This window comes from Spermophilus citellus (genome assembly GCF_964194105.1).
Source record: "Spermophilus citellus genome assembly, chromosome: 17".
Classification (NCBI taxonomy): domain Eukaryota; kingdom Metazoa; phylum Chordata; class Mammalia; order Rodentia; family Sciuridae; genus Spermophilus; species Spermophilus citellus.
Window position 1 is genome coordinate 70,926,526 of NC_138199.1, and position 26,820 is coordinate 70,953,345.

At 50.4% G+C, this 26,820-nt stretch overlaps 3 protein-coding genes across 13 annotated transcripts in view; 1 reads left to right on the forward strand and 2 right to left on the reverse strand.

Moving 5' to 3' along the window:
* Positions 1 to 1,284, reverse strand: part of VCF1 (VCP nuclear cofactor family member 1) — a 17,342-nt gene extending 16,058 nt beyond the window's left edge. The window contains exon 1 of one of the 3 annotated variants that reach the window (XM_081271052.1): positions 948 to 1,239. In XM_081271052.1, coding sequence (XP_081127178.1) covers positions 948 to 1,168 — 221 coding nt within the window. In that variant the 5' untranslated portion in view covers positions 1,169 to 1,239. Of the gene's footprint in view, positions 1 to 947 lie in introns of all 3 variants that reach the window. The other 2 variants (XM_081271053.1, XM_081271054.1) reach the window with 2 other exon arrangements.
* MTNAP1 (mitochondrial nucleoid associated protein 1) lies at positions 1,240 to 15,460 on the forward strand. Of its 9 annotated transcripts, none has more exons than XR_014019331.1 (7): positions 1,387 to 1,740; positions 1,777 to 1,991; positions 4,276 to 5,774; positions 9,276 to 9,383; positions 10,099 to 10,206; positions 11,689 to 11,842; positions 14,737 to 14,869. XR_014019331.1 is itself a non-coding variant. In XM_081271039.1 (6 exons), the coding sequence occupies exons 3-6, from the start codon at positions 4,283 to 4,285 to the stop codon at positions 14,940 to 14,942; spliced, it is 1,914 nt and encodes a 637-aa protein (XP_081127165.1). In that variant the 5' UTR covers positions 1,240 to 1,371; positions 1,887 to 1,991; positions 4,276 to 4,282; the 3' UTR covers positions 14,943 to 15,457. The 9 variants fall into 9 exon arrangements, 7 of the variants coding, with proteins under 7 accessions (XP_081127165.1, XP_081127166.1, XP_081127170.1 ...); XR_014019332.1 differs by lacking the exon at positions 14,737 to 14,869 and adding an exon at positions 12,937 to 14,730; XM_081271039.1 differs by lacking the exons at positions 1,387 to 1,740; positions 11,689 to 11,842 and adding an exon at positions 1,240 to 1,371 and having other exon boundaries at positions 1,887 to 1,991; positions 14,737 to 15,457.
* A 2,066-nt stretch (positions 15,461 to 17,526) lies between these two features.
* Positions 17,527 to 25,310, reverse strand: CPSF4L (cleavage and polyadenylation specific factor 4 like; the record flags this gene model as incomplete). Its single annotated transcript, XM_081271785.1, has 8 exons — positions 17,527 to 17,532; positions 17,627 to 17,725; positions 19,134 to 19,173; positions 19,611 to 19,704; positions 20,323 to 20,418; positions 22,941 to 23,093; positions 24,799 to 24,849; positions 25,208 to 25,310. The coding sequence occupies 8 exons, from the start codon at positions 25,308 to 25,310 to the stop codon at positions 17,527 to 17,529; spliced, it is 642 nt and encodes a 213-aa protein (XP_081127911.1).
* Between the last annotated feature and the right edge of the window lie 1,510 nt (positions 25,311 to 26,820).

Consider the following 26,820-nt stretch of genomic DNA (forward strand, 5'->3'; position numbering starts at 1 on the left):
CCAATGAAAACCAGGAACAAAAAAAGATCCAGCATCATCTACAAAGGCAATCCTATGATCCATCTTACTTAGGCCTGAAACTACTATGGAATAAAGGGCAGTGAACCTGGACAGACCAGGATAAATCGACTGATCTCTATAAATCTCTTTCCTTGAAGAAGAGAAAGTTGGACTTGGCGATCTACAGGTTTTCACTTCAAGCTCCACGATGAGGGATTTCTCTAATCTGAAATAAAGCGGATCTTCTTCACTCTGGAGTAATACATCCAAACTTTCTCCTCTCTGCCTTCTTGGAGGGAATAATAATAATAATAATAATAATAATAATGATAATAATGAGATCCCAGCTGAGACCAGGCTCGGGGGCCAGGCAGTGCCCACCTCGCCTTCGGAGCCAAACGGCCCGACGTGCGAACAGTTTAGAACCCTGCCTGTTTCAGCCACAGCCCAGACCACAGCACCGGGCTGTTCCCCTCCAGCTTCACAACCGTCCGGGGCGGCGCGGCGTCCTCCGGAGCCCCGCTGCGGCAGGGTCAGGCCGACCCCCCTGCTCCTGACCTTGGGAGCGCGCGGCGCCCGCCCCGGGGCTGCCCCTCCGAGACCAGGCATTCCTCCCATCCCCCCACCCGCCCAAATTTAGGACAAGGAGCCTTCAGGGCCACCGTCTCTCCCCCGGCATCGGACAGGCCGCCTCCCAAGCAGGAAAAGACAGCCGAAGATGTAAGAAGGAAAGGGGACAACGCTGAACCCGGAGTCCCCGCTCCGGCACCCACAGGACCGGGCACCCGGCCACTCGCGCATCCCTCTCCCCGCCTCCCCGCCGCAGAGCAGCCTGACGGAGCCCCGCAGCGCCCAGGCTACGCAGATCCCCGCTTCGCGCCCCCCCCCCGGCCCCATCCCCGCGGCCCCCTGGCGAGGGGCCGGGCAGGAAGGGGATCCCTTCTCACCTGGGGCGGAGGCGCTCGCTCATGGCAGCTGGTGGAGAGGAGCGACGCGGCACCGCCCCGCGCGAAGCGCAAATAGGGGGGGTTGTGTTCCGGCGGCCGCCACGCCCACCCCCTCGGGTCTTGGCTCTCGCCGCCGCGCGGGTGGACGCTGCGGGCGGTGAGTACCCCTCAGTCGGACCCGTACCACCGCTACTTCCGGCGTCTCCTCCGCGCCCCCCCATGTCGCAGCTGCCGTGGTACCGCCCCCTTGCGGCTGCGCAGTGGCGCAAAGCCGGCCGCGCTGACCGGTAACCCCGCCCACAGGAAAAGGCGGGCTCGCAGGGGGAGGTGCGACTGGAGCTTCTGGGAGAGCGGACCCTGTCGGAGGTGGCCGGAGCGTTCGCCTGTTCACAGCCAGGACGGAAGAGATTCAAACTCCAACCAGGTTGAAAATACATTAACTTATGCCACAGTAATCGACACAAGTGTTTTAATTGAATCCCTGTTTGGTAACGCTTCAGAAGACTTAGGCGGGCCCCATCAGGCAGCGGCGCGGATGCCTGCCGCGGGTCCCGGGTCTGGGGGTTGGAAGGCGCACGCCGGCTGCCCAGGGTCGACGCGGCGCTGCCCGGACTTTCAGGTGTGCGGAGGTGCCGACGCTGCTCGGCGGCGAGTCCCCAAGGGTGAAGCTGCTTCCCACGGCCCGCGCTCTAGGACTGGAGGGGAGACCCGAGGCTCGAGCGGGGCGGCGAGGCGGAGAGGCCCACTGAGCCCTCGGGTTCCGCCCACCTGCTGGAGGGGGCGGGGCGAAGAGGTGCCCGCGGCCGGGGGCGCGGAGATGGGTGAGTAGGTGGGCGGGGCTGCCGAGCCCGACTCGCCGCCGCGGCCACGTCCGGTGCCGCGTTTCCCCGCGGCGCGTGTTGTCCAGTTAACTCTTACACCGTCCGGTGTCTTACACAGACTGGCGGTAAAGTCTCCTCGGCCCGACGGAGCGCTGGAGAGAAAGCATGGGATCCGGCAGAAGCAGCCGCAGAACTAGCCGCCGCCTCTGCTAGAGGAGCTCGGGTAAGAGCAGGCGCCCGCCCGCGGGGAGACGGCGCGGTGTGAAGGCCGAGGTCCTCCCGGAGGTGGGTGAGGCGGGAGGGCTGTGGAGGCCGACCCGTCCAACGGAGTCTCTCGGTTCCGACGAGATGGCTCCGGCGGTGTTTGGTAAGTAAACGGTCCGTGGCTTCCAACATACTGTCAGCGTGTTCTTCCGAAGAAAGAATCGTCGCTGGGCACAACTGGCAGGAGACGGTTTCGTTTTGCATGACTTCGTGTAGCTTACGTGGATATTTGTTTTGTGACTTCAGATTCTGCTTTCTGATCTATGTAACGGCCAGATGATAGTCTCAATTGCGGTACGGTGCAATTATGTTTAGAGGAAGAATTCATTCATCATGTTGCATGCCAGGCTCAGTGCTGGGTTTTGAACGCAGGATAGGCGTTCCCTGCCCTCTGGAACTATATAGGAACAGAAAGGTTTTTAAAAGAAGTAACTTTCAAATGAACTCTGGAATTAAACGTTTTCTTTTCTCAACTCTTAGAGTATATCAAAGAGGTGTAAACAATGCACGGTGTAAGCGCGTTAAAACTTTTTACATAGTATATGTTTAACAAAGATGTTAAATGAAGCAAATTTGTCAATAATTGTCATAATACAAACTTTGAGTGCAAAACTGGGGACCATGTCTCTTCACATAGGTGTTTGTGCATTATGTGTACATTTGCAGTTTTGTGGGGTTTTTTAATATTTATTTTTTAGTTGTAGTTGGACACAATACCTTTATTTTATTTATTTATATGTGGTACTGAGGATTGAACCCAGGACCTCACACGTGCTAGGCAAGCTCTTTACCACTGAGCCACAACCCCAGCCCATGTACATTTTATATGCATGTATGTACATGCATATTACTAACATGCTAAATTTTGTAGAGCTTCATTTTTTATATCTAGATAATGGGAATTCTGATAATTTCCTCTTCCACTGCAATGGATCTTACAAACTTTTTTTTTATTTTTTTGAGATGGTCTCACTATGGCTTGCCCTGAATTTGTGATTCTCCTGCCTTAGCCTCCCACATTGCTGAAATTACAAGTGTGCACCATCATGCTTGGCATCATATATTGCTTTTGAAACCTTTGCTCTAATCAATAATTTTTGGATCCTGACCTGAGTTTAATTGGTCACTTTTCCATCCTTGAATAATGTAATTTTTTTTGTGCTGGGAATTGAACCCAGGAGTGCTTCACCACTGAGCTACATCCCCAGCCCTTTGATATTTTTTTTATTTTGAGACAGGGTCTCACTTAGTTGCTTAGGGCCTTTCTCAGTTTGTTGAGGCTGGTCTCAATCTTGTGATCCTTCTGCCTCAGTCTCCTGAGTCCCTGGGTTTATAGGCATGTGCTCCTGCACCTAGCTCTTTAATGGGTTTTAAACAATTTATTTTCATGTAACATCCAGTTGCTTAGCAATAACAAAAAATATAAGCAAATAAACATTTTATTCTGGTTGGTGTTTTGGTCATCTTTTCCTTACACTAACCACTAATTTATTAGATATAAGTCTTTAGGTCTTAGTTACTGTTTTGATTAGTTTTTTTTTTTTTTTTCTGCTATGACTAAAAGACCCAACCAGCACAATTGTAGGGGAGGAAGAGTTTATTAGAGGGCTCGAGGTTTCAGAGGGCTCAGTCCATAGAAGGCCAGCTCCATTCCTCAGGGCTCAAGGTGATGCAGAACATGATGGCGGAAGAGTGTGGCAAAGGGAAGCAGCTCACAAGAAGCAGAAAGAGTCCGTCTCCATTCCCCAGATACAAAATATATGCCCCAAAGCCACTCCCCAATTCCCACCTCCTCTAACCACACCCCACCACTACGATTACCACTTAATCAGGGGATTCATTCACTAATTGGCTTAAGACTTTTATCACCCAATTATTTCTTCTCTAAACCTTCTTAAATTGTCTCACACCTGAGGTTTTGGGGGACACCATATCTAAATCATAACAGTTATCTTCTTGTTAGGAATATTGAAAAAAATCTCTTTGTCTTTTCTATAACAGATTTCTAGAAGACTTTAAGAAAAAGTAAAATACTAAGCATAAATAGAACCAGGAATATTTATTCTAATATCAAGCTCTGTCTTCTGGTTTTGCCTCAATACAAAAAAGAATGAATGAAAACAACATTTTAAAGTTTCCTTTAACCTAGGTGTTCCAAATGAGTTTAAAAGGTAAAACACATATATCAAATAGTGGTGTTTACAAGCTCTGTGCTCCTCACTTCTCATGTTTGCCTTTTTCAGGAAGAGGATGCGTGATCTTCCACCCAGAATGGAAGTGTGCCCTTATTGTAAGAAGCCATTTAAGCGATTAAAATCTCACTTGCCACACTGTAAGATGAGAGAACCAACCATATCTGCTGATCAGAAAGTTTATCCATCCAAGACAGCTACACTTCCACGTGCTAAAAAAATGAAGGGGCCAACCAAGGACTTAATTCAAACTAAAGGGAGAGAGTTAGAGACAGAGAGTGAGGAAAGAAATACCAAACTGACAAGGGACAAATCAGAACAGTTGTTGCTGTCTTCACTATCAACTGTTGGCCCAGAAAAAGCAAATACTGCAAAGGATCAAAGCCAGCTGTCCTTGACAGTGCCAGAGCACACTGAACCAAAGACAGCTTCCCAAGGTGAAACTAAGGCTCGGCTTGATGCATCAGATAACACCTCTGCTGAAAGAGAACTTGCCCAAGATTGGCTTGAATCAGAGAGAAGTAGATGTGATCCTTCAGAAATGGAAGCAGCTTTACTGGTTGGCCCAGTGGAACTTTCTTTGTCAAATCAAGATAGAAAATACTCCTCAGCCCTGCCTGATGAGGTACAAGCCACTTCTGTTAATCTGAAGTCAGACACAATTGATCCCCAAGGACAAGGGCTTCCAGTTAAATTAATAGATGTATCCATGGCTGATAATCATTGTTCTCCAAGGAATCTGAGCAAAGGAGTTCAAAGATTAAGAGTATCCATGTGGAGCAAAGAAAGACATTCCAGAGGAAGAGGTTGCCTCCCAGGAGCCTCTGCTGAAGATGGTGACACTGAGACTCTGGAAAAGAAGTCAGCATCACCCACTGTGGGTCTTCATGTTAGCCCATTAGGTGAAATCCAAGTCAAGGAGAACCAAGGAAAAGGACTTGGCCTTGGAGCAGAAGCCTGTGGGAGCAAAGGGAATGCAGAGGGAAGTGGGTCTGCCACAGAAGTGCAGGAGCAGGCCCCCGTGAGCCATGGCTCTGAGCACTTTAACACTGGCGCTTCAGCCTCAGAGGGGAAGTTGGAAGATGCAGGTCCATTTCCAATTCTGTTCACTCCACAGGAGGTGCCTTACAGTGAGTTTCTTTCTGCATCAAAGTCAGATAATCAAAGTCTTGTTTCGCTGGCTATAAAATCTCTTCAAGAAGAGAAAGCACAATTCTGCAATCATCAGCAGGTTCCTGGTGAAAAATTATTAGCTGAGATTGAAGCACGAATTCTGGAGCCCAGATCTGGCTATGGGCCCCCAGCATTGTACACTGGGTTCCCGCAGTCTCTGCATGCAGCTCAGCATCCATTTTCTAAAAGCTCCTTAATCAGTTATTTTGGTACTGCTGAAAGAAAGAGGCTTCCTAGCTCCATGGGGTTGGAGTGGTTTCCAGAGCTCTATCCTGGTTATCTTGGACTAGGGGTATTGCCGGGGAAGCCTCAGTATTGGAACTCAGTGGCCCAGAAGCCCCAGCTCTCCAGTCCTCAGGGAGAAAGTGTCTCACAAGGTAAAGTAGCTCATTTTCAAGGGCCATCCAGCCCATCCCGGAATCTGGTATTTTTTAAAATAGAACAGAATTCTAGGGCTAGGGCTCAGTGGTGGAGTGCCCGCCTACTATGCATGAGGTACTGGGTTTGATCCTCAGCACCACATAAAAATAAAATATGTGTTCATCTAAAACTAAAAAATAGATATTAAAAAAAAAGAACAACACTAATATTTTCATTTATACAGCTTATTTTTACTAAGACAGTCTTGGTGGTGATCTCTTTTTTGGGCGGTGTACCAGGGATTAAACTCGGGTGCTCTACCACTGAGCCACATCACCAGCCCTATTTTGTATTTTATTTAGAGACAGGGTCTCATTGAGTTGCTAAGTGCCTTGCTATTACTGTGGCTAGCTTTGAACTTGCAGTCCTCCTGCCTCAGCCTCCTGAGCTGCTGGGATTGCAGGCATGCGCCACCATGCTTGGCTTTGATGGTGGTCTTAACGGTTATGAGAACATTACTTCTTGCTCAAGGGGTCAGTAGTAGTGATTTATCATTCTCTGTTTGTCCCACAAGGGCTGACTATTGAATTAGGGCAAGCTGATACTCTAGAGCAGTTGAGTTTCTGCATCAGGAAGAGGCTTGACTGGTAGAAAGTGGATGGATAAAGACTGCTGAATTCACCTAAATAGAACAAGCACTGGGTCTAAAATTCAGTCAGGACCAGGTTGCACAGAAAATAAATTCCAAGTTTATAGTCAAATGCAACATCTGCAGGTTTGGAGTAGCAGAGGAAGTAGCAGAACCTGTTTGCGGAGTTAGGGGTACGAGGGGTTAAAACTGGACAGAGAAGTGGCAGTAGAGTCACATAGCTGGAAGTGGAGACTGAGATGGACCAGGAAGATGAGGGACCAGGAATGAGCATGTGGCAGGAACGGGGTAGAAGTCTGTGCATTGGAAGAACTGGGCCATAGAGCTTAGGAACCAAGATTAGAGCCAGCAGTTGAGCCTCAAGATCTGAAAGATGGGGTCCGAAGGATTGGGAAGAGACACAGGTATTGAAACTGACCTTGATTGTCATCTCTTTAAGTAGCTGTCTAGGTAGTTTGGGGGGAGGTGGCCCAAGTGGGAGCCAGGACGATCCTGACCCATTTCAGCTATCCTTGCCTTTCTCTGCAGGACCTCACCTTTATTACTAAACAAAGCTTTGTCATTGTGCTCACCAGGAAGCCTTTTCTGTAAGACTTTTTAGGGGTATAAAGTAGCATCCTTCTCCCTTGTGTCTTAGTCATTGGTACTTTCAGGCTGTCTTTATAGGAGACCTGTAACAACTCAGAATAGGTTTGCCCCTGTAAAACCGATGTTTCCTCCTCAAAAAGGAGATATTTTTCCCCTTTCTGGTATATTTTGCAAATGATCACATATTCGTTAAACTGCTACTTGTCTGACCTCTAATTATCCTTTTTTTTTTTTAATACTATGCTGGGGATTGAAGCCAGGGCCTCATGTATGAACTTGCAGAAAGGAATAGGCTGCGGCCTCCTTTGCTGGGACAAGACCTTGGGAAAGCCATTGGCCTCTCCTCTATAGGAGCCAGCTCGCTACTTCCATCCTAGAGGCAGGGCCAAGGAGCTCACGGTCATTGAGTTCCCTGTGTGTCAAGCATGACGCTGCAGGCCTGCACAGGCCTCGAGGGATGTCTTGCTGCCCTAGAAGGTTGGGGTTACCTCCTTCTGGAAATGAGGAAACTGAGTTTCAGAAAGGAAAAATCACTTCCCAGATCAGTTTCCAGTTAATGATGGGCACATAACATTCCCTGGTGGTATTTGCCAAGCTTTTCCAGGAAGCGTTTCTTCTCCTTGGACCATGGGCCTCAGGATTATGTCCGATCTACTTCTCCACATCAGGAAAAGTGGTCCAGCAACTAGTTCTCGTACATCTGACCTGAGTGGGTATACTAGATGCTAGGGCTCCCTAGGCCTGAGAGCATGAGAGACCATCGTGACGTTTTGATGAAATGGGCTAGAGCCAGAAGTTCTCCTGGCTAAGAGAAACGCATGTGTTGTAGCCTAGAACGGGACCTGCTGGGGCACACTGGCCGTTCTGAGCATGCAGCTTAGTCACATGTGGTCAGGAATAAGAGGCAGCAGCATTTGCAGTCATCTTCTGAGGCTTAGCCAGAAGAGTTTTCATGGACTTACTACAAAGGGAATTTTGAACCCAGGAGTGCTCTGCCACTGAGCTACAACACTAACACGTATTTATTTAGAGACTAGCGATTTAACTCAGGAACACCTTACCCCTGAGCTCCCCAGCATTTCAGCTTTTATTTATTTGTTTGTTTGTTTATTTATTTGAGACAGGTCTTTTAAAGTTGCTGAGGCTTGCCTTGAACTTGACAATCCTCTTGCCTCAGCCTCCTGAGTTACTGGGATAAGAAGTGTGTGCTGCCACACCCAGCCAGGCTTTTGTTTTTTAGGAGACTAACTTTCACATTGCAGGGAAACCATCTGTATAATTTCTCAGAAGTTAATGTAACAATCATTTGATTAATATTTTTACATCCACAGCAACTTTACTACACCTACTAAATCTGTCAGCATCATTTGCTCAATTTATCCTTTCTTCTGATGAGCCAAACCAAGACCAGAGTAGAAATTACCTATCATTAAACATGGAGAAAAACAGGTGCAGAAAATGTTAACAAGTACCCTTTGCTGATTTTTCCCATGTCAGACATGCAGAAAGGTTGGCTAGCCAGTAAGAGCAGTGGGGGGAGTAGAGGCATATTAGCTGTAGAAAGCAGTGCTCTAAAATCTGAAGCTTTTTGAGTGCCAACATGAGTTGAGCACCTACCAACTGTGAGACCTCAAGTTCAATCTCAGCATATCCAGAAAAAAAAAAAAAAAAAACAGGTACATTCAGACTGTGTGGATAATGAATTTCGGGGGTAGGGTTGGAGCTCAGTGGTCAGTTCAGGTCAGTTCATGCTTCGCTTGCAGTAAGGCCCTGGGTTCCATCCCCAGCACCCCCCAAAAATAAGAATTTTGCATTTAGATCTTGGTTCTGTCCCAAAAATATCTCATTATATATGCATATATTTCTGATTTTGAAAAATTCAAAGTAATTCTGCATACCCCAGTATTCCAGGTAAGGAATATTCAACTTCTAGTTGAAAATCATACTCTTTGCTAAAATTAGTTCAGCAGCTGGTAGAACTTCACAAGTAGTTCATTTGGTTAAGCATGTGTATGTGGATTATCTGGACAGTATATTCATCAGTCAAAAATAATTATAAGGTCCTGATTGCCAGGGAGTTCCTTGGCCTTCTGAAAATACTTTCTTTGACCTGGAATAAATTTGACTTTCAACACTTACCTACAATTCAGTGCGGAGCTCACTCATGCACTTGTTTGAGTGAGCTTTTCTGAGGGCTAGCTCTGGGAACCTTTGACACTGAATGATGGGGAAGGGGTGAATCTAGACCAACTATCACAGTGACTTCTGTTTGGAACCGTAGTTCCTTTGTTGGGAAGAAGTTCGACGGGTTTAAGGAGTTTGGAGCCCCCGGCCAGGCTTACCACCTCCAGCTTTCCTCTGAGGAGGCTCTTGGGAGCCGTGCACAAAGGTGAGGCTGGAGCTTTTTTTTTTTTTTTTTTTTTTTAAAGAGAGAGTGAGAGAGAGGGGGACAGAGAGAGAGAGAATTTTAACATTTATTTATTTTAGTTCTCGGCAGACACAACATCTTCGTTTGTATGTGGTGCTGAGGATCGAACCCGGGCCGCACGCATGCCAGGCGAGCGCGCTACCGCTTGAGCCACATCGCCAGCCCCGAGGCTGGAGCTTTTAACTGTTGGGGGTCCATTGCTGGCTTCAGGTGTTCTTACTTGCTATAAAGCAAACAGAGGAAAAGGGAAAATCATGGCTGTCATCTGTTCGTCATTTTCATTTTGGAGTTGGACACATGGCAAGCACCAAAGCTCTGCAGAAGCAGCAGCAGCCAGTTATTAACCCTGCCCTTCCTCGTGCTGCCACCTGTCCCCACCTCCCTTGCCCACAGTGACTGAGCCTCCTTCCAAGGACAGAAAGACACTACCCTCAGGTTAACCAGTCACATTGGTCCCCGCCCCTTTAAAGATGTTAACCAATCCCAAACACAAGAATAAGTGGTTGGAATTTATTAAAGTCTTTTATATTTTAGCCTTTTCATCTGTTTAAGGTTCATGTCTATATTATATTCACCTGTGTAGGTTCCATCACCTGCACTAATGGGTAACTTGATGAACACGGAGGTAATGCTATGGTTCTGGCTCAGGGTGACAGATACGCTTCTCTCTGCGCAGGCTGGATCAGGTGCAACACCACGGTGAAGAAGAGTGGGATTGGTGGCATCACTATGCTCTTCACGGGGTACTTCATCCTCTGCTGTAGCTGGAGCTTCCAGCATCTGAGTAAGCCTTTCTGCAGTTTTAGCAAAATGACAAGTCGCATCCCGTTGTAGCAAGTGCCGGGGATTCTCCAAGTGGCTTTTCGTATCAAGGACACCTAGTGAATGAGCTATTGCCTGGGTGTTGGCAGTTTTTATTAGAGGTTTTGTTTATAATGGCATGTATGAGATTTGACCAGAATTCACATAATTGCTCTTGTCCACTATTTAATGTGGTCACTGGAGGTCTGGTGGTCGTGTTTTTCTCCTTTAAGCTGTTTCCTGCTAAAGGAAAGGCACTTTCCTTGGTACTTACGAGCTCCTTTTTAGCACTGAAACGAAACAGCTTTCTGCCCCAGAAGAGAGGAAGGGACAGGGACACAACTTTCACTCTAGTTTTGAGATTCAGCTGCACCAAGTCTTAACCAGAAGGAAAATACCAGAATTTCATTCCCCTTTTAAAGTATTATTCTATAAAAATAGGGGGTTTTGTTGTTGATGGTACAGGGATGTTAGGGATTGAACCCAAGAGTGCTATACCACTGAGTTATATCGTAAGCCCTTTTTGTTTTTGAGATAGAGTTTTGCTAAGTTGCCTTGAACTTGTAATCCTTCTGCCTCAGCATCTCAAATGGTTGGAATTATAGGTGTGTGCCTCTGCACCCAGCCTAAAAACAGATTCTTATAGTTTAAAAGAGGACATTATAGAATGCTATCAGAAAAGTGCAATATTTTCCCACAGTTTAGAAAAGAAAAAAAAAATGACACTTTCAAATGAAAGCTTTCAGTATAAAAGTAAGGTAATATTGTATACTAAAGGCCACCATATTCACAAACTGGATAACAAGATTTCTTTTTGTTTTTTTGTTTATTTGGGGATGGGGGGTACTGGGGATTGAACTCAAGCACTCGACCACGGAGCCACATCCCCAACCCTATTTTGTATTTTATTAAAAACAGGGTCTCACTGAGTGGCTTAGCGTGTTGCTTTGGCTGAGGCTGGCTTTGAACTCACTATCCTCCTGCCTCAGCCTCCCGAGCCGCTGGATTACAGGCATTCGCCACTGTTCCCATCAGAACTTCTTGTTTTAAAAAGTCAGGATTTGAATCTGATTGAATGTTTGGGGCTAGGTAAAGGGACAGGCCATGCCTCAGGAGTAAGCCGTGGCCCCCCATGTGCTGACTGGCGGGGCAGAGCTGCCAGCCAGTCTGAGATCCCAGACCATCAATAAGAAGTTAAGTGAGCAGATCCAAAAGCAAGTCCTTCCTCCCAGAGAAAAAGGCTTCCCTACAGTTGTGCCCCTTGAAAGGGATTAGTTAGATGTTTGGTAGATGTGATGTTTGTCACCTGTCAAAATCAAAGTTGAGAACATGAAGCAAAAACTTCTCTTTGTCCAAGACTATTCCCATATTTGTAAAATAAGAACGGAATGATCTGTGGAGGCATAAGAAGACATCCATAGAGGTGGCCTCTTGGGTCCTTACGTTTATCTCTGCTTGTCCAAAGAGCTGCAGCGCTGGCGTAAGTAACCTTCACTGGACACCACTGAAGCCAGAGTCTGGAGCCTCAGGAGCCGGGCGATGCCTACGCAGCAGGAGGGGGAGTCAGAGAATAAAGTCACTGGAATCTAAAACAGTCGTGGAAAGCACATTTTATTAAGGTAGATGATCTGGTTCTGTCTGAGGTTTCTTTGGCTTGCTTTCAAAAGTGACTGAATTACTTAAAAGACCATTTTTTGTTTAATCATGAAATTGTTATTCAAAATGATGTGAAGATGAAAAAGTGGGTCATTTAAATTAAGACGCTACTTCTCAGTTCTCATTAAAAAGCAGTATCTCCGCTTTAAATCTTTCTCCCTAAAGTTGTTTTCTAAACCTTGGTGTTTTGCCATTTGTTTATGGGAGATACTAGAGACTCCCTATATACTAACAAAGGACACTGTCCAAATTGGCAGAAAATAAGCCTACATGGAGGCCCTTGCCCTTTGAGCCTCTGGGCCCTTGAGCAGACCTTGGCAGGTGAGAGAAGTGTACAGAGGCTGTGTCTGAGGGGCAGGGAGTCTGTGGAAAGGGCACTTAAATACTCCTGCAAATGCTTCCTAAGCTGCTTAAAATAGCAAACCAACAGAATGTTGAGGTACCTTTGTGCATCTTCAGCAAGTGCGGCAATGAGCACGGCTCTCCTTTTATTATCTCTTCCTGGGACTTCAGAATCCCACCCCATCCCTTCCCGAGCATCTGTGAATGACAGACGGCCCTTTCCATTTGTCAGTGTTAGCCTGGGCCTCTTCCCCTCATCAGAGTACTGAGTGGAGCCAGTGCAGTGGCGCCCGCTGTGACCCCAGCTCCTGGGGAGCCTGAGGCAGGAGGATCGGACATCCCAGGCAGCCCTGACAACTTAGCAAGTAAAAGGGCTCTGCTCAGTGGTAGTGTGCCCCTGGGTTCAAGCCCGAGTACAGGGGGAAAATACTCAATGTCCAATTGTTCAGTCCCCAACAGTAACATGGGTATCTGCAGACAGGGATGAGGTGGTGTAAGTGGGAAGCCGTTTCTCCAACCCACTACAGCACAAGCCAGCTGGCCTCGCACACTGCCCAGGCTATGCATACCTCCGTCTCTCGGCTTTGCTTGCGACATCCTTGTGCAAGACACAGAGGTCAGGCCCTCTCCCCAGCTCCTGCACAGCCATGCAAGAGCAGGCTTGCTCTCCCGGGCCCGTATGTATGTGTGCTCATTGCTTTCTTTCTCTCCTCAGAACTTGGACTCTCAGTCTGCTCCATCCTCCCTCAAGTGGCTTAGATTTAATTCTGCTGCAAATTCTCATAGTTAAGGAAAAGGTACTCAGAAGGGTGGCTCCATAAACAAGAATTGTCCACGAGGAAAGGTCACAGTCGAGGATAAGAGGGTGCCCAAACTCACTAGAGCCCCAGAACAGTTTCTCTTTAGAAAGGGCCTCGTGTCTCTCCTTAATTATCTCCCTTTAATGAAACACAGGAATTCCCTCCACACCTCCTCTTTGCCCACAAGGTCAGAAACTACACTGCCATCTTTTCCTGATCCCTCAGCAGGAACAACAGACTCCTGCAGCCCCAACTCAGATCAGCCAGTGCCTTTAAGTGAAGCCCCTCGTTTAGTTAGGGATTACCTCTGGCTATTTCACATAGCAGCAAAATTAAATAGTAGCAGCAAGATCAATGTGCCCCCAAAAGTGAAAATATTTACTGTCCGGCCCTTTACAGAGTGTGCCGACCCCTACCCTAGAGAGCACAGCACCTGACCTCTTTGCTGGAGGGAAGGGAGCCAGGAATCGCTGCTCTCGACACCTGGGCTAGGAAACAGTTCAACAGAAGAAGCCTGTCTTGAGTTGGCTCTAGTGCCGTAGGGCCCTGTTCTGCCCCTGGGGCCACCCGTCACACCCAGGCGCAGAGGTAGCCCAAGGGCAGCATGTCACTCCCCAAGATTCTTATCCAGAACATCAACCTCACTAAATAAGCTAGTATCATTTGCAGTCAGAATGCTGAAGCATTAATGAAAAAGTTAATCACAGTAAATATCTTACATTCCTAAAAATGTAAGAAACTACTTCACAACCCATTGGTCCCAAAGGGTTAAAGCCCCCGTGAAGACGAACAATGGCTTTAACATGATTTAGCTTACCTATGTTAATATGAGGTCTTTCTGTTTGACACTGGTCAGCATCAAGAATTCTAACTCACCAGGCAAGGAGGTGTGCACCTGAAATCCCAGCAGCTTGGGAGACTGAGTCAAGATCAGAGCCAGCCTCAGCAACTCAGTGAGGCCCTAAGCAACTTGCCAAGACCCTGTCTCAAAAAATAAAAAGGGTGAGGGATGTGGCTAAGTGTTTAAGTGCCCCTGGGTTCTATGCCTAGTACCAATAAATAAGATACAAGAAGAATCTAACTCAATGTAGCCACAAAGAGCAAACTGTGTTATCTGATTTCTTTGAACTAGATAAAATTGATTCTTAAATAAACATGGGTGGTTTTAAAGAAGGCCCTGGAGTATCTCCATGTAGCACTTGTTACTCCCCTTATAGGGAGAGAAAGGCTTCCTCATCTGCTCCCTGATGGCTTCTAGGCTGGGGAAATAATGTAGACCTTTCGATGAGTCCTGAAAGGGAATCTTATGGTTTAATAAGCATTGTAGAAAGAAGTTGATGACCGGGTGCTTCTTAGGTTTGGATCTAAACAGACATCGTAACCAAGGGACACACAGATTAGCTGTAGGTGGCAGTGTGGACCTATACTTGCGGTGTGAGGGTAGGTGTTTTGGTTCCTCTGTACAGACATCCACCAGACTGCCCCTGCTAGCCAGCCCCAGTCACACACATCTGGCAGGTGAAAGCTTCATCCACAGAGAGGAGATTTTCAGAACTAGAACAGTGGAGAGTGAGACTCTGCTACCTGGAGAAACCAGAGTGCTTCCTGGTGGTCACGTAACCACCCATCTCTTTTAAAGCCCCGTGAAGACGAAAGATGGCTTTAACGTGATTTACCTTATCAGACAGCCTCCTTGTGTGCTGCCTCTTCTACAGCACTGGCAGGAGCCTCCCTGGGTGAGCCGCAGTGCCCAGCTGGCAGGGCAGAGCAGGAACTCCGGAAAGTCACCCTGAGCCTCCTGCAGGCAGACCAGTCCCGCCACATCCTGCACGGGAGCCACAGCATGCCCAGGCTGAAGGTGAGGATGCAGCTTGCTGAGCACTTGTGTGAGGCCATGAAGACGGGTACTGGCTCTTGTTGAATCCTAAGTCACACCTAAAATACCTAAAAAAACTACATTTTTTTCTATTAAAAATAAAACGATGAGCTGGGCGTGGTTGTGCACACCTGTAATCCCAGCAGCTCAGGAGGCTAAGACAGGAGGATCACAAGTTCAAAGCCAGCCTCAGTAACATTGAGGTGCTAAAAAGCTCAGTGAGACCCTGTGTCTAAATAAAACACAAAATAGGGCTGGGGATGTGGCTCAGTGGTCGAGTATCCTTGAGTTCAATCCCTGGTACCCCCAAAAATAAATAAATCATGGGGATGTGGCTCTGTGGCAAAACACTTGCCTAGCATGTGTGGGCTACTGGATTCGATACTTAGCACCACATAAAAATAAAAAAATAAAGACATTCTGTTAATCTACAACTACTAAAATAAATTTTTTAAAAATGATACATAAAATCATTTCCAGGGCCCAGGATGTAGCAGTGCTACAGCATGGGCTTGGCATGTGTGAGGCCTGGGGTGTGGTCCCCAGCACCACACAATATGAAAATAAAAGCACTTTGTTGTATCATCCACAGGCTCTTCTGTACTTTGTGGAAACTCACATACTAAGGTCACTACTCTTTTTGTTTTTATAAAATAAACAATGCTGGTCCGTCGCCTTCTGCACAGTCTCACAGCTGGGCAGGTTGACCAGCTTCCTGGTGCTTCCTTTGGACTGTAAATTGGGGAGAGCGTTCCTGCCTTGCAGAGGCTCGGCACGTCTGTTCCTTCCAGCCACAGGTGACAGAGTGGGAACTCACAGCAGCTGACCCAAAGCCCTGCACCTAGGCAGAGGGCCCAGCAGGTGTCCTCATCCATACAACAGCCTGCTACGTGTGCTGACACACATTCCAGAACAAGGGATTTGTTGGTGGAGAGGCACTCTTTCCACGTTAGCAGCCCTGGGTGGCTCCAGCTGACATCCAAACCCCCAGGCCTGACCCCTGCACCCTCACACCACCTTCACCCCACCCTCCACTCGCCTCCTAAAGGTGGGGAAGACTATCTCACACCCCCTGCCATTGCTGTCTTCCTCTCTGTCCCTTCAAGTCAACTTAGCTGCCACCTTTCTTTCCCAATGGAACGAATGGCATTTTTTTATTATAACAGTAAAAATAGCATTACAGTGAGCATTCCTTGTCACTTCCTTACCTCGCCAGGACAAGCCTTTTGTGTACCATCTCCTGCCTGTAGCCTCCACTTAAGGCACAGAATGCATTCCCCTTAAAGGAAGCCGCACAGGGGAACTGGGGCTGGGGCTCAGTGGCAGAGCGCTTGCGTAGCATGTGTGAGACTTGGGTTCAATAAACAAAGGTATTGTGTCCGTCTACAACTTAGAAAAAATAAGCCGCACGGGGAAGCAGCACTCATGCCAAAGAACCATTGGGTTTAATCACGTGTACAGCAGCCTCAAGGCTGTTTGCGGGCGCCTTGTGCACAGAACGCGGCTGTCAGTGTTCATGCTCCGGAGCTCTAGATTCCACATGCACATACTCAGTCCTGCCACGGTGCTTTATCTGCTCGTTCACAGGATGGAAAGACACACACCCACGTAGGGCAGGCTGGCTCTGCCCCACAGCCCCAAGGCTGGGGCTGGCCTCACCCCAAACGTGGTGAGCTGCATCCCACCACGTGCTCTTGAGTGCCTTCACTGGATCTGCCGTTCCCCAGGCCTTGGGTTCTTCAGAGCCTCTGGTGGCCACGTCTCACCGAACCCCACAGCAACGTGGCCTGTTTTCCGACACTAGAAAAAGTGAATTGCATGACATCTTGAAAATTCATATCTCAAGAAAAACCCCTAAATTGCCCAGGGAACCATAGGAGATGGCTGCTTTATGAAGAATAAATTCTGATCATGAATAAAGCTTATCATTCCAGGGCTAAAAGACAAAGTCAAGGCCAGCCACACACACACGGAGAATGGGGCTCTGGACTTTGAAAGGCCCATAAAGTCAAGTGTACAAGAAAGCCAGGGTTCCTCCTCTCCTGCCTGTCATTTGGCGTAACTTTGTAGAACACAGCTCAGGACAATTTAGAAGCTGTTCCATAAAAATAGGATTTTTTTTTTTTTCCTGCCTGCCTGATAAGTTGGCAAAGAAGAAAACCAACTTGCTGTGTTTCCTTCTATACCAAACTCTATCCCTGACCTACAAATCTTAAAGAAATAAGTGTGTGTAAATAACAAAGAGAATGAGTGGGTGAATAGGCAGCAAACTATAAATGATGTTCAGCTTAGCCTTTTATTTATTTATTTAGGTAGTGGGAATTGAACCCAGGAGTGCTAACACTGAGCTGCACCCCCAGCCCATTTTATTTTTAATTTTGACAGGGTCTCCCTAAGTTGCCAAGGCTGTCCTCCCAACTTGTGATCCTCCTACCTGAGCTTCCCATGTTGCTGGGATCACAGGTGTTTGCCACCATATCTGGCACAAATTGGCCTTTAAAACAAATAGTCGTATCTGATGGGAGATGCAGCTAGAGTGCAGTTGTTGAAACGCCACATCATAACATATGGTTTACCGATTTCCCCCGCCCCATTCTCTTGATTCACATTCCTAAGCCTCAATATGGCTTTATGTCTGTCACAGACAAGGAGTCTCATTCTCCAGCTAACTGGCCATCCCCTCCTGGCCCTCAGCAAAACAGAGCCGCGCGTGTCCACTCCTCACTCACCTGTAGCACAGGCCCTGCTTTTGAGCCCAGAGTTGGTGAAGGGGGCTTGTGGGCTTCTACACCAGAATCAGGAGGAGCTGAGTCCCGTGGCCTGACAAGCTGCAGAGAGAGCGAGGTCACCAGGAGACACCTACTGCAGAGACCCTGTGTGCAGACAGCTACTACACGCAGGCCAGGGTGCTGGCATTTGATATCAAGGCAGGTCTCAAATGCCTTTATTTGCACTTTTAAGTGCAGAAAGCATGCCTTTGATAAGTTAGAAATTGTACTTCCCCAGTGTTACAATTCCCCAGAGTTGTCACAGACTGTCCTGTTTCCTGTCAGGAGTCTTGCTCAGAACTGGCAGGAAGCTGCCTTCCCATAGAGCTCAGAAACTGCCTCCAGTTGCACCTGCTTGTCAAACTTAGGTGGCAATTCAGCACTCAGCCACCTAAACCAGGGGTCAGCAAACTTCCAATAGACCAAATAGTAAACATTCAGACCTCAGCCCATCAGGTCTCTGCTGCAACCCCTTCCCACTGTAAGCTCCGGAACAGCCAGAGCACACGGAAACATTTCTGCCTTCGGCTGTTACCTGCTGCTGTAACAGAACACCTGAGAATCGATAACTTTTAGCCCACAGTTCTAGAGGCTGGAAGTTCAAGATTGGGTGGCCAGGTCTGCTTGGCCTTTGGAGAGGACCTTGTGCTGTTCCACACATGGCAGGAAAGTAGAAGGACAAGCAGGCGTGCTGGAGAGGAAGCCAGACGCACTTTGAAACAAAGTGCTTTCCCATAACTAATCCAACCCCTGAGAACAGGAACACCCTCCTGGGAGATGGCATCAAGCCAACCTGTCCCCACCTCCCCTGGTTCAAGTAACTGCCAGCCCGGCCTCCCACACTGCCTCACACAGCAATGAGACTTCCTCCCCTTTGCTGGGGACCCCCAGAGTCAAACCCTAGGAGACGGTGTGTGAGTGTGGAAGCGCCCACAGGCACTAAATGATCATTTTCACACATCCCAAAATATTCTTTTGTTTTTTCCCCAACCTTCTTTAAAAACACTCCCAGCTGTGGAACAAGCAGCAGCAGCTGGCTGTCGGGGGCCACAGGCTGGAGCTGGCCGACCCTTGACAGGGTGTATGCCCTCGCTTGGAATCAATATAGAGACTGTGTCCCTAGACACCAGGCATGTTCCTGAATCAGGGATGACCTTGATTCAGAAAACTGACTCTGGGCCCCAAGTCCTGAGCCAGGCCCCATTTTCTGTAACAGAAAGCCCCCTTGAGTTATCCAGCTAAGGAAGACGAAGGCCTGGGCTGTGGTGTACCCCACACAGGGGATCTAGAGGTCGGCAGGTTCTGAGAGAAGCCACCCCATGAAGGTGCCCCTCATACATGACCACACGTGCCTTCCACAGGATCGGGTCCCGTCGATCACACGAGGGAGTGAGGGTCCCTTGAAACAGGGCAGCACTGGGGAGCAGAGTGAGAGGGAGACACAGGCACCCCGCCTGCCCACACTCACCTTCGTGTAACTCGGGTTGAATTCGAGGTTCATCTTGGGGCTGGAGGAAGTAGAGAGGGAGAGATGACAGTCTTGCTCTAACCTCCCATCTGCTCTCATCTCATCACATTCCCTGTACCAGCCTGCTGCAGACTATCTCAGGGCTCCCTAGGGAAGGGTCCCTCACCCTGGCCAGGGAGCAAGGGAGAGAACTGCAGAGCCTGGGGGAAAGGGCAATAAATGTTGTACTCATTCCTAGAACAGTGTGGCGAGGTCTACCTCGGTCCCCAGCCAAGAGCACACATTAGCAAGGTGTGCAGGAGCACATCAGCCACCGAGACCTTCAGGGTTGGGTGGCAATGCCAAGAAAACCCAGCAGGTAGACACTTGCCAGGTGTCTAATCTTCTAGTGCCAGCCAGCGGAGGAACTGAGGGTCTAGACCCAGAAAGCCAGGCCCACACTCTGGTGGGAGTTGGTAATCAAGAGATCTTACGTACTGGGTAAATTGGCACTTGGGTCCTTCAGGGCAGAAGCCAATGAAATAGTTGAGACACATTATCCGGGGGACATGGCGGTATTTACACCGGGGACCTGCTGGGCAAAGAGAAACCAGCCAGAAAGATCTGCTTTAGCCAGAGGGGAGAGACACAAAACAGCTCCCAGGCAAGGGCATGTGCAGTTCTAGACTCCTCCACTTGATCAAGATGCATAAATCTGGTTCTTTCTGTTCTGCCCAAAGCACTCAGTTCCAGCCATCCTGAGAGGGGGGACAGGAACCACAGTATGGGTTGGGACAGGTGTCAGCTGGCAAGTCCTGAAATAGGTAGGGTGGGAAGTGTTGCTGTGACTTCTAGGACTTACACGGATGTGGGTCATACTTTTCAGCTGAGGGCTGGGATGGGGACCAGTGGTGTGAGAAGAACACACAGAATCTCTCCGTGCCAGGCTTTCCATGGCTAAACTGCTTTGTACAAAGTCTCGCAGCCCATAATGTGCTGCAGGTAGGATTGAACCCCAGTCAGCCTTCCCCGAGAAGCCTGTGGCTGCACTTCACAGCGGGTCCCTCCACCGGAGCACAAGCTGGGGGATAGCTACAGGGGGGCCTTCTGCTGAGATTTCAGCAGTGCTGTCTCATGGGCGGTCGGGCCCCTGCCCTGTAGAGAGCCCGACCCAGACCCCATCCCGTGTCCCTGTCCCTCAAGGCCTTACCATCCCTGCAGAAGCCTTGGTCGTACCAAGGGCAGTCCTGGGACTTGGAAGCTGGCTTCACGTGGAGGAAGGTGCACTCCTTGTTGTGGCAGTCACCTGAAAATTCCAGCACTCCTGGTGGACAAGCAGGCTCGTCCTCGTGGTCTCCCACCTCGCCAGCCACACTGACCTTGGCCCTCACATAAGCCCGCTGGCCTTTATATACTGGTCAGCAGCAGCTGTTTGAAAACGAGATATTTCTAATCCTAATCCTTCCTGCAGTCTAAGAAGAGCGGATCCTACAAGGTCTGCTTAGCAGGATAGGTGTGAATACACACATCCAGAGGAATGAGCAGGGCCGGGGTCCAGAGGAGCCCGGGACAGAAGGCACTTAGGAAATAGCGGGGAGGGAGAAAGAGGAGATGCGGGGTAAGTGGCAGGAGACCCGAGAAGAACTTTGGGTGGAGAAATTGCCCTCTCTTCACCTCCACCAAGGAACCTATGCTGCCTCCAGAGCCGGGGGCAGCTCCTTGGGGTGGAAATGCCAAGAGCCGAGTGCTGCTTCCACCAAACCTGTCGGCAGATTGGACCAGGTCTCCTCAAAGCCACCAGCCCTGAGGCACTGTAAAAGTCCGGGAGTCACTGTAAACGCCCTCTGAGGCTTGGCTCAGGAAGGAAGATCTGTGGAGGAAGATTCAACCCATTCTCACCTCCTTCCAAGTATGTATGTGTAAATGCTCCCAATGTACCACTGCGGGGTGGGGGGACACTACAACCCAGTGCTTTTCAGAGCTGAAGGGAACTTCATTCACAGTGTCTATTCCAATTTTCAGACGGCTCCAAAGAGATCCATTTTACCCAGTGGGCAAAGCAAGATTTCACCTAGAAAAGAGAGTGCCCCTGAATCTGGAGAGTTTTAGACTCCCGGCTCTCTCATTTCACAAACGTGGACACCAGTGCTCACAGAGGGCCAAAGTATGTCTATTTTCACCCAGGTTCTTCACAGTGAGGAGGGGCTTATTTGCCCGTGGTCAGTGTACATCACCAGGTAGAGTGCTGATCCAGGATAGGTGTGAATACACACATCCAGAGGAATAAGCAGGGCCGGGGTCCAGAGGAGCCCGGGACGGAAGGCACTTCAACCTTCTAAGGACATGGAGTGATCTCACCCCCAAGTCTGGCCAACATTTGCTAGAAGGAAACAATAGGGTTTGGGGGATGGTGTGGTCTTTCATGACGCTGCATCCTGAGCATGGCCAGCAGGTGGCAGCAGCAGCGCAGTCTCCATTTGGCTTCTCAGAATACACCTGGGTCACTTGTCCCAGGAGTTTGGGAAGACCTGGGATATCCTAGACCCTCACGCCCCCCTAGCAGTATTTTTAAAAATCTTTATATCCAAGAATAATGATAATTACTTTGATACAATATTAGAGATTCATTTACTCTAAGAACAAAACCATAGATTACTTACAGTTGTCATGAGTTTAAATGTCTCTTCCCTACAATTAGTTATTGAAGGGCAGAAAGGGACTGGGTCCTATTCCTGTTTCCATGCACAGTACAGTGTCTAATCCCCAAGTGAAACCTACCGCGGATTATTGAGAGAATGCATAAGTGACATTTTAAAATGATAAAGCCTTAGGCAAGGACCAGGGGCACCCAGACTCCCAGATAAATTCCTGTCTTTCCAGAATGATATGCAGGCAGTCCTTGTGAAGTGGGTGGCCCTCACCTTCTGGGAGTGGAATATTGGCCTGGGAGGAGCCTTGCCATCAGCCGGCAGGGAATGGCTCCGCACATAAGTGGCCTGAAGCTGGCCCCGAGCCTCCTAAACGAGGGGTGCGCAACACAGCTCTCTCTGCTGGCCGCTCTGTTTGGAACACAGTTTGAAACCCACTGAACTAGATCATCCTAAAGGATGATCTTCCGGCTCAGTAAAGCACTGAGCTACGGTGCTGCTGGGAAGGGCAGGCTCTGAAGCAGGCTCACACTCCATTCCCCAGCTGGGGGGGGGGGGGGGGGCTGCGGTTTCCCCCAAAGAGCCCTTCGATGACCAAAGAAGGACTGAGGCCAGGAGGAAGGTGAGATGCTGGAGCAGGCCTGACCACACAAGATAATTTCAGGGGCCAGACTTCCGAACCTCAGGTTTTATGTTTACACGTCATGCTAGTTTTCCATTTATGGAAGCAACACAAAGGTTTTTTGTTTTGTTTTGTTTCTCTTCTAAAGTAAGAGCTGGAAGTCACAAGATGGTTGAGAGGGGGCGATGGTGTGGTGCCTGTGGGTGTGGTAAGCACCGTGACTGGGCCTCTGCTTGGGGAGTCCTGGTCGGGGATGGCTCCCTGGAGACTTACTTTCAGTCAGCCTGGGTGTGCATTAGCCAGGCAGGACTGGGGAGGGAAATAATGCCGCTGTCCCCTTGGGTGGGGACAGGTGAGGGCAGGCAAGGGCAGGGTGGCACGCTGCAGTTGTCTGAAGCTGTGGGGAAGCAGACGCACCTGGGGCTCAGACAGCCCTGGCTGGTCTCCTGGGACACACCTGGCCCCTGTGGGTGCCCTGCCCCCCAACCTACTTCCTTCCCACTCACCCCGCCCCCGTCACCCTCCAGGTGGCGGGGATGAGCCAGGCCGGGGCATTACCGAACTTGGAGTAGAAGTAGCACCTGGGCATCCTGGTGACGTCGTACTGGTGCAGGAACCTGCAGTGGTCGCCCTTCTTGCAGAGCCCGCGTAGCCAGTGCTTGCACACCACCATCTTCTCACCCTGCTCATGCCGGAAGGGGCAGAGCTTCCCTGCAGACACCAGTGCTCCACTTCGAGGCTCCCACCTGCCCACAGCTGGCCCGCCTCAGCCTCCGAGGCGTTCCCTAGGGGGTGCAGGGCTTGTCCCTAGCTGCCCCCCTGCATCCCACCTGGACCCTGGGAGGGACTAGGACAGTGCCAAGGTGCCATGCAGGGCAAGCTGTCTGAGCATGGCAGTTCCCACTTCACGCCTCTGCCTGGCACACCTCCCTGCGGCAAGCCTCAGGAAGCCCCAGGCTTGGGACAGGTGCCTCTCTCGCACCCCAACATGAACCCCTCTCCTTCTACCAGAGAGTAGCCCTGGAGGCCCACACCCAGCCCACCTGGCACCTAGCAAGTCCTCATTGAGGGCCGACTGAACTCACGTCTCTGAAAAACACCTTCAGCTTCCTGATCCGGAAAAATGTGGCCACTTAAGAGCCAACTTTGGAAATGTTACATCTATACCTCATCTTCCTCCCAAGGTGGCATCTCCCAGGCAGAAAGACACCCCCTCATCTTCCTCCCAAGGTGGCATCCCCCAGGTAGAAAGACACCCTGGTTCCTAACCCTCTAAGAAGGGCCAGCCTCATGCATGGCCAACTCTGAAGGAATCTTGGGGACAGGAAAGGTGTTCTCTTCAAGTCCCCTTCCCTCCACCCCTGGCCATTGACATGCTTGGTCTGACAGTCCACAATAACCGCTTTATTTCTTGGAGAGAGGGTGTCACTGCCAGCCACTGGCCACTCAGTCCTTGGTGGACCCACAGAGGCCTGGGTGACCAGTGAGCCCATTTCCCTTCTCGACCCACACTGTCCAGGGCCACAAACAAGGCAGGTGAGCAAATATGGCTTCAGGGCCTCCCTGCCTGGGCCCCTCCAGCCTCCCAGCTTCTTAGGACAGAATCACAGGGATCCCCCAAGCAGGTCCAATTCATGAAGAATTTCTTGGCCTAGATCAATAGGCAGACCCCAGGAAGCCTGGGAACCCTTAAAACGGGAGGCAAGATTTGGGGGCAACTGCTTGTTTCTATGGGAAGAGCTTCAGAGTGGCCCATGAAACAGAAGAGGAGTCAGGAGCCTGCCCCCGTGGGCAAGTCAGGCCTCCCCAGAAGGCTGTGTTTGGGGGAGGGGCTTGATCCACAGGCTGAGTGGGACAGAAGTGGTGGCTGATTTTTGTAGCGTTTCAAAGATGGTGGCCAGAGCTACCAGAAGTCATAAGGTGTAGTTGGGGCACTTGACCAGTTTCTACACTGACTTGGAGGGAGAGGATGGCACTGTCTCGCTAGAAGGAGAGTGGGAGAGAACAGGGAGGCCTGAGCCTCCTGGACACCCAGGCAGAAGCCCAGGAACACCCACACAGGCAGAAAGAAGGGAGAGCCCTTCCAGGCAGCCCTGGACACCCTGACACAAATGCAGGAGCCCGCAGGCTGCTCGGTTTACCCACGCACTTGTGGCTGGCCTACTATAAGACCAAATTCTGGGCCTGGGAATGTAGCGCAGTTGGTAGTGTGCACAAGGCCCTGGGTTCAATCCCCAGCACCAAAAAAAAAATAAATAAATAAAAAAATACAGACCAAATTCTGCCCACTCCCAGTTTCTCCACCTTATGGGGCACACAGTGGACTTCCTACCCCACCAGGCAGAGCCCCCACCAAGCCCAGTGTGGCCCCGCTCGCCCCCCCGCTCCTGCCCAACCCAGACCTGCCCCAGCTCACCTTTCCCACAGAGCCCTTGAGCGAAGAAGACGCACATGGCTGAGGCCGACTCTGGGGGGAAGGGAGAGGAGAAGACAGCTTACCTGCAGCTGTGGGCGTGGGACCTTCACCCCCTCTGCCACCAAGGGCCACCTAAATGACCCCTCGGCTCCAGCCTGTGAGCCCTCAAGTTCCAGCCCTTTGGAAGCCTCCAGACCAGCCTCCAAGCCTCAACTTAAACCCCCAGCTCTGAAACAGGAGATGGAGGGGCCTCAGACCAGCCTGAAAGACGGGGAGGCCAGGGCCCTCCTGTGGAGTCACCTCTCCGCCTCTCTCAATCTGGAAAACAGGTTACCCAGAGGCAGAGCTAAGGGGCCCCGCCATGAGAGAGCTGAGCAGAGTCCTGCAGAGAGGGGCTGCCCTCACTCACTGTCCATGCCCTGGAAAGGCAGGAGCCCGGTGCCTCTCTGCAGCTCCACATCCTGCTCGAAGGCGAAGGTGAGGCGCTCCAACCCGGCAATGACCTCCTCCATCTTCTGTCTCCTGCTGGGCCTGCTGTAGGTTTCAAGGGCCCTACAGGTGGACCCTATATAGCTCATCAGCCCTTAAGGGGCCAGGGCTTGGTGCGCCCCCCACTCCAAGGATGCTGGATGGCAGCTAACTGCCAGTGATCTCTAGCCGGGTGGTACAGGAGGAGGACCCAGCTGCCTCAGCCCTCCCACCCCTGCAGGTGCAGTGGCCCCAGAGCCCTATACTGTGTCCCTTAGTCTCACTTCCCACTCAGGTGGGAAGGGATTAGCAAAGACCTGCACCTGCTTATCTCTGCATGTCATCCAATGCACACAGCATTTGCAGACACAACAAACCTGGGCTGACACCGTGCACATGAAGACACAAACGTGGGCAGCAAGAGAGTTACACAAACCAACCGCAGTGGGGGTGTTCTGATTCAGAGCGTGGAGCCAGAGGGCACGGGCCCCACAGGGTGCCAGTCACCCCTCCCTCTGGGACTCCTGATGCCCCTTTTCTATCCTGAGTGACAAGCCCTAAGTGAGTTCTCCATGGGAGAGGGAGAAAGGAACGTAGGCCAGGGGACCAGAACAGTTGGATGAATAGGGCTTTGTTTACCCCGCGCACACTGCAGGCTGGGCTGGAGGGTGGAACCAACCCAAGGCCAGGGCCGCCTCCCCGCCAGGATTCCACAGCCCCCACAGCGCCTCCCACCCCTGAGAAAGTGCTTTGTAAACGAAATCCCTATGCAAATGTTGTTTTATTATTATTACACCCCCCTGCCCACAGGGCTGGGAACATCAGAAAAGGCTTTCAAAGGAGCATTTGAGGCTCTAATTAGACAGGCTTCTCCTCCCCCTGCTACAGCCCTGCATGGTCCTGGCCTCTCCTAGAACGACCCTTTCCAGAGCCACACTGGCCTTGGATGCCCATGGACCAGAAGCCCAGCAGGAGAGGTGGGCACGTCCTGCAGGCTGGCTCTGTGAGACAGGAGCCAGCCTGCCGCTCCCTCCCAGGCTGTCGCACCTAGTTTGTTGTTCCTGTGAACACTGCAGGAGAGAGGGACACCTGGAGCCCAGGCGGGCTGGGAGGGGCGGGACGTGATCCCAGGGTTTCCACGCGCTGGGGCCACCCTGGACGACAGCGGGTGAGAGGTTGAGGGTCGGGATGAGAGGGCCCAGGATGGAAGCCTTGGCTTCTCTTGGCCCCATTCTGTGCGTTGATGGGACCCGGAGAGGACATTTACCTGTCAACGTGAGCCCACGAGAGGCTCACAGCAGCCTGGCAGGACAGGCAGTTCAGGGGAGGCCAAGGGCACACAGAATGACAGCTGGGATCCAGGTCTCCTGAGGAGGCCTTCCACCCGCGTCCCTGCGCATCTCTGTCCTCGAGGGAGGTGTGTGCAGCCTCAGGTGGCTCCGTCCAGCGTGGACACCACAAGGAGCCACACAATCAGACAACGGGGCGGAAAGCGGCCTCAGCAGAGGGAGGAAGGGGCGGCATCCAGGGCCTCAGCGGGTCTGGGAGGTTGGT